The 6,623-nt window shown below is 37.0% G+C and overlaps 1 protein-coding gene across 1 annotated transcript; it reads left to right on the forward strand.

Moving 5' to 3' along the window:
- The first annotated feature begins 642 nt into the window (after positions 1-642).
- On the forward strand, positions 643-3,448 carry LOC116120760 (benzyl alcohol O-benzoyltransferase-like). Its single transcript, XM_031406727.1, has 2 exons — positions 643-1,183; positions 2,484-3,448. The coding sequence occupies exons 1-2, from the start codon at positions 737-739 to the stop codon at positions 3,414-3,416; spliced, it is 1,380 nt and encodes a 459-aa protein (XP_031262587.1). The 5' UTR covers positions 643-736; the 3' UTR covers positions 3,417-3,448.
- Positions 3,449-6,623: the final 3,175 nt, after the last annotated feature.

The raw sequence follows: 6,623 nt of genomic DNA on the forward strand, positions 1-6,623 counted from the left end.
GTATTACTATTTTTATTGGTTTTAATTAAAATATTATAATTTAATCTAAATAAACCCTCCTTTAAGAATCGTAAACTATACCCTTATGCAGAATTATATAATATGAAAAATATTAACTGATTTTTCTTAAAATAACAATGCTTTTATAATTATATTATTTCAGCCAAATCAACTGAAATAATTCAGAAACACTTAGATGACAAATTTTACATTATTGTAAACTTGGTATTAAGTTTAGGATGCTTTAATTTGAATTTTTATACATGTAAAAAAAGAATTCTTAAATACTCCGTTTGATTTGTGATCCAAATATGATTTTCAAAAAGAAGAATATGATTTAAATTTGTAAGTTGTATCTTAATATTTTTAATATTTGAAATGAGGTTACAACACTCTAAAATATTTTAAGACTAAGTATGTGAAATATATATTAAAAGAGTATGTGAAATTTTTTTTTCTTTAAAAAAATCTATTATTAACCCTAAGTAAGATGAAGATGAATTATTGAAAAGCAGTAGGCCAAGCCAATAATCGAGTCAATTATAAGTGGAAGAACAATAGCACCCAAGAAACCACCATGCTTTTTCTTCCCACATTCAAACAAACATGGTGCTGATGCAGCCCCACACACTTTCATTATAAATGGCTATCATCCCTTCCAAAATTTGCATAACACAAACCTAATTAACACTCTTATTAATTCTCTTGTTTTCATCATTCTGTAATATCCAATCACATGGCGCCACCACCCACCTCCCTTGTCTTCACAGTTCATAGAAATGAACCTGAGCTTATTGTCCCTGCAAAACCTACCCCTCACGATCTCAAACTACTCTCAGACATTGATGATCAGGATGGCCTTCGTTTCCAGATCCCTGTGATTCAATTTTACAGGTACAACCCTTCAATGGAAGGGAAAGATCCGGTGAAGGTGATCCGAGAGGCCATTGCAAAAACTCTTGTTTTTTACTATCCATTTGCTGGTAGGCTTAGAGAAGGGCCTAAACGTAAGCTTATGGTGGATTGTACTGGTGAGGGTGTTTTGTTTATCGAGGCTGATGCAGATGTTACACTTGACAAATTTGGTGATGCTCTTCAGCCTCCATTTCCAGGCTTGGAACAACTCCTTTTTGATGTTCCTGGTTCTGCTGGGGTGCTCAACTCCCCTTTGTTACTTATTCAGGTACTTAACTTTTTTTCTCGTCAATTATTCTTTTTATGTTTTAATTATTCAAAAAAAGTAGTGTATGTATATAATTATAACATCAAATATATATTTCTTATCTTATAGATTTAGACTATGATGTACTACTATCGGTTGATATTACAAAACAAAATATATCAAGTTTTATCGAATTAAAATCTACAAAATTTTGCCACATAACAATCGACTAATTACATAAATTAATTTTAATATATTTAAACAAAATTTATTGGATCAAAGAGTGAAATTTTTTTCATGTAACAATTAACCCACTAATTACAAAAATTTATTTAACATAAATAATTTAATTTTAGTTTGGGTTGTTTGATTGGCGTCATGAGTTTTTATGAACTTAATTGTTAATACAGATTGACAAATGGCATTGTAATCCTTTTAGAAATTGTTAAAAAATTGAAAATGAGTAGACATGTAAATTATGAGTTTATTTTATATACTTATCGGGAGATTGTTTAATATGAGTATATCTAAGCTTTTTAAAAACCATAAAAAATCTCCCTTATAAATATTAAATACCCTTTTTAAATTATTAAAAATCCCATACTTTTATGGGGTTTTTAATAATTATAAAGGGATTTTTACTAGTTCCAAAAATATTAGGTGTATTTAAAATTAAAGGATCCCGTAAAACATATATAAAATAAATTATTGATTTCATTTTAATGATAGGGGTATGGAAACTTTTCATAAGATAGTGCTAGGCGGAGTGGCGTGATTCACACATTGAGGTTTGTAGTACAGTATGTTGTAGGGACCAATCAACTGCTTACAGTAAGGCCTTTACCTAATAACACTTGCATAATTTGTTTTTTTAACCTAAAAGTTAAACTGTATTATTGATTGACATTTTTAAATTAAAGAATTAAATCAATAATTTTTCGTTTATAACCAAGCCATACAAACAGACAAAAATTGTACAAAAATTTATATAAACTAACTATTTTATCATTTGTTTTTTGTCTATTTGTATGATTCAGTTATAAGCATAATATTACTCATTTATACGACAATTTTATTGGACTTTTTTTAATTATGTATAATAGAACAAATCACAAATGTTGATTAATCACATGTATAATAACAATCTTTTTCAAAATATCATTTTAATTACCTTAACCTATTTAAACCACCTTTCATGCCAATGGAAACTTTTTCATCAAATTAAGATTGTCTTAACGTTGGATACAGACCTATACTAAATTTAAATTTATTCAAGTATTTTTATTCATAAAATATATTAATGATTTTATTGAAATGGCAGGTGACACGTCTCAAGTGCGGTGGTTTTATATTCGCGCTCCGACTGAATCACACAATGAGCGATGCAGCTGGTTTAGTCCAGTTCATGGAGGCTGTTGCTGAGATGTCACGGGGGGCTCAAGCCCCCTCTGTTTCACCAGTTTGGGAAAGACACATTCTCAATGCTCGTAATCCACCACGAGTCACTTGCACTCACCACGAATACGATGAAGTAGCTGACACCAAAGGCACAATCATTCCACTCGATGACATGGATCATCGTTCTTTCTTTTTTGGCCCCTCTGAAGTTTCTGCCATTAGAAAATGTCTCCCTCCTCATCTCCGTGGTTGCTCCGCTTTTGAAATACTCACCGCTTGTCTCTGGCGTTGCCGAACCATCGCTCTCCAGCCAGACCCCACTGAAGAAATGCGTGTAATATGTATAGTAAATGCACGTTCTAAGTTTGACCCTCCATTGCCTTCAGGTTACTACGGTAATGGGTTTGCATTTCCTGTGGCTTTAACCACAGCGGATAAGCTTTGTAAAAATCCATTGGGGTATGCTTTGGAGTTAGTGAGACAGGCAAAAGCTGATGTGACAGAGGAATACATGAGATCGGTGGCAGATCTAATGGTGATAAAAGGTCGACCACATTTTGCTGTGGTGAGATCATATCTTGTATCAGATTTGACAAGGGCTGGGTTCGGAGATGTCGATTTTGGTTGGGGGAAAGCAGCTTATGGTGGAGCTGCCAAAGGTGGAGTGGGAGCCATTCCTGGAGTGGCTAGTTTTTATATACCATTTAGGAACAAGAAAGGAGAGGATGGAATTGTTGTGCCAGTTTGCCTGCCAGCTCCAGCCATGGTCAGATTTGTGAAGGAGATTGACAACATATTGAAGGACCAAACAGTTGTTAGTGAGAATAAACCGACTTTGATCACTTCTGCTTTGTAAGAGACCAATGTGTACTATTCTGTTTTCTGTTTGGAGTTTGGCTGAAATTAATGTGGTGAAAGCATGTTAAATTCTATGGTTATTTTTTAAATAAACTAAGTGTACTCCATCAATATATTTGGATATATACAATTTTATCTCCAAGATTTGGGTATCATGCATGCCACACTTTGCCCTAATCACTATTTGATACAAACACCTTAGTCCTAAATGACATCAATGCTATTAGCTCACTGTAGACGGTAAAATCTATGGTTGATTCGGAAGAGACGGATCCTGTGAGAATAAAGTCACTGACAACATAATGGACCTACACAAAGAAGAAAAGAGAACGTGAAGGCTAGATAAACACCATCTGTCATAGACACTCCAATGGTCAAGTCAGCGAGACTAAGGGTATTTAGTGAGGGCTGAGAACAGGAAAGGTTATCGGAATAATGTGGTGGTTCTTGAGAGCAAGAACTTTAAGAGCTAGGGGCCATGGGTTATTTTTGAATGAATAATAAGAGGGTCTACCCTTGTTAATATAGTGAACCCTAGGGGTTGGAATCGTAGTAGGACTTGAGTCCTACTTAGTAGATGAGTTCCAATTAGGAAGAGAATATGATCTCTTGCCTTTATCAGATTAGGCTTGGCACTTTCAGTAAGATCCGGGATCTTGACAGAAGTGGAAATAGAATAGGATTCTGATCCCTATTATAGATTGTTATGGGTTGATGGGCTTGACTTGTAGGATAGCCCAACTCATAGAGTGGGCACTTCACAAGGTGGATTCAAGCGTGGGCCCAATCGGGATTAGGTCAAGGCGCTGGGCTGTGGCATGTTTATTTTGTTGGACCTCGTCAGGCCCAACACGATTTTTGGCTCATATAGTTTGTCCCCCACTCTCCAAGTTAAGGGGTATTTAACTTTGGAGAGTAGTTTCAATCGATTACGAAGGTGATAAATTATGGCCCCTTAGGAGAGAGCAACCTTTTGCTTGTCGCAACCGAGTCGAATAACACTAGGGGGATCTTCGTTAGGCAAATATTAGGAGAACCGAGCAACTTTCGAAGATTCCGTGCAAGGAAAATTTAAGTAAGGCCGCGCCGAACACCATCAAGGGGATCTTTGCAAGGCAAAGATCAGTGGAACCGAACGGCTCTTAGGTAGTCTTTGCAGGGCAAATCTATGATAGACCGAAGATTATCAAAGGGATCTTTGCGAGGCAAAGATTGGTGGAGTCAAACGGCTCTCAGGGACTCTTTGTAAGGCAAATCTACGTTAGGCAAAGCCGAACGATTCCTTTGTGAGTTTGCAGGAGATTTATGTCAAATAGGTTGAGTCAAATGTAGGGCAGAGAGTTGTTATTAGGCACGGAGTTAACTAGCAAACAATTTCGTTGGTGAATGCTAGTGGAATTTATTCTGCTTTCCGACCTGAGCGGTTTATTAAGAGGAAACCTCAATCTAATCGTGCGGCTATCATTTGTTGTGGATTGGTAGTGTTTTTTCGCTTGTAGGCGTCAAACCTACTTGGTGGTGTTATGTTGGCTTGATGGACTGATTTTCCATGAGATGCGAGTGCCACGTGCTTGGTCTTAGACCTAATTGTGCATTTGGGTGGGGATATGAAAAGCTCCCGCTTTTTGATGTCCAATGAATGGTTGCCACCTGTTGTTTTAGGGTGACAGGCATTAAATGCGTCAGATGACTTTTTAGTGGCGCATTTATTTCTACCTTTTCTTCTCTTCCTTCATTTCAGACAAAATTTCAAGCATTTTTCTTTAGTAGAATCTCGCAACCATTCCCAGTGAAAATAAGGTAAAATCTTCCTCTTGTTTCTTAGATTTTCGATTCTTTTTGTGTTACCTTTAAGTTTTTCATAGATTCTTAGTATTTTATGCTAGTTTTGGTGAAGATTTGTGTCGATTCTAAGAGAGAAAAAATAGTTTTCGAGGTTTGAGAGAGCAGGTACAAGGTTTTCTTAGGAGGGTGATTTTTTAGGAGGTTGAAAGCAGTTTAGTGTTAAGGCAATTTTAGGGTGTGGTTTTTGAAGTTTTAGAGAAGGTGAATAGCTTCCGGAGTTCTATTTTCATTTTTCATTTGACAAGTGTGTAGCCGTGTTGGATAGACTTTATGAGTTTGAATGTAAGGGAAGATCAGTGGAGCTGAACAAAATGATAATGGCTAAGGGGAATGACTACGAAGATGCTTAAACGATCGTAGTGCTTCCTGAAGATGATGGGTTAGCTCCAATTGAGGGTGTGAGTATTGCCTTCTTGCGGGGCATATGTTGAGGGTTAAGTTACCAAGCTGAGCAAAGATGGCTCGAGCGATGGAGTTTCAGCTGATAACTCGCAAACCAAAAGTGATACATAAGCAGAACAAGTTGGTGGGACGAAGATTCCATCTACTAATGGTGGTCATGGAAATTAGTCGAGCCATCATAAAGGAGTCATGTTGGTTGACAATCCACCATCTCAACTTATTCAGGAGGAAATGCCAAAGCTCAGGTATCTCTAAAAAATCCCTGGTCGAGCCCCAACGAGATATGAGAGGGTGGACTGGTCCATGCCAAGATGGGTTAGCATATACCAGCAGACGCTAGCAGAGAACATGCGATTTCCCATTTTGAGGTTGGTACGGGAGGCACTAAATCACTATCTCATTGCTCCCAACCAGTTGATGCTGAATGTATGGTGGTTACTGATGTCCTTAGACTATATATGCACAAGGCTTCGTATGGGATTTGGGGCCATGAATTTACTTTATTCTTATTATTAAAGAAGCACGATAAAGAAAAATGCCGATAACTTTTTATGCTTCAGCATAGTAGGAGGCACTTAGTGACGGGGCTCAATACGTATGACAAGAATTGGAAGGATGTGTACTTCTTTGTGAGGGGGGAGTTAGTATTCAAAGAGAGTGGAGTCAAGAAGATTCCTTTCTTTTGGCAGGCAAGTGGTGAGTAGTTATAGCATTCATGTTGTTTGATGGAGTACTAAATCTCAGTGTTTCCTTTTTTGCAGACTTATCTTATAATCGAGCGATACCAATGTTACTTGCAAAGGAGAAGACTTGAAGGATCCTAGAATTATTTGAGGCTAAGTGAGATTACCACCACGTGTTGTCTGAGCTAAACTTGAGGTGTAGCCATTTGTGGCGTCATATTGGTGGGATTCAAGAAGGTACCCCCTTTCCACCATTAAGGCTGTTGATGTACACT

This window comes from Pistacia vera, unplaced genomic scaffold, assembly GCF_008641045.1.
Source record: "Pistacia vera cultivar Batoury unplaced genomic scaffold, PisVer_v2 Contig944, whole genome shotgun sequence".
In the NCBI taxonomy this organism is placed as follows: Eukaryota; Viridiplantae; Streptophyta; class Magnoliopsida; order Sapindales; family Anacardiaceae; genus Pistacia; species Pistacia vera.

What these genes read in the sequence shown, in the direction of transcription:
- LOC116120760 (XM_031406727.1), top strand. Translation starts at nt 737, where the DNA reads ATGGCGCCACCACCCACCTCCCTTGTCTTCACAGTTCATAGAAATGAA. An exon ending in CCCCTTTGTTACTTATTCAG is followed by an intron (nt 1,184 to 2,483) that starts GTACTTAACTTT and finishes TTGAAATGGCAG; the next exon opens with GTGACACGTCTCAAGTGCGG.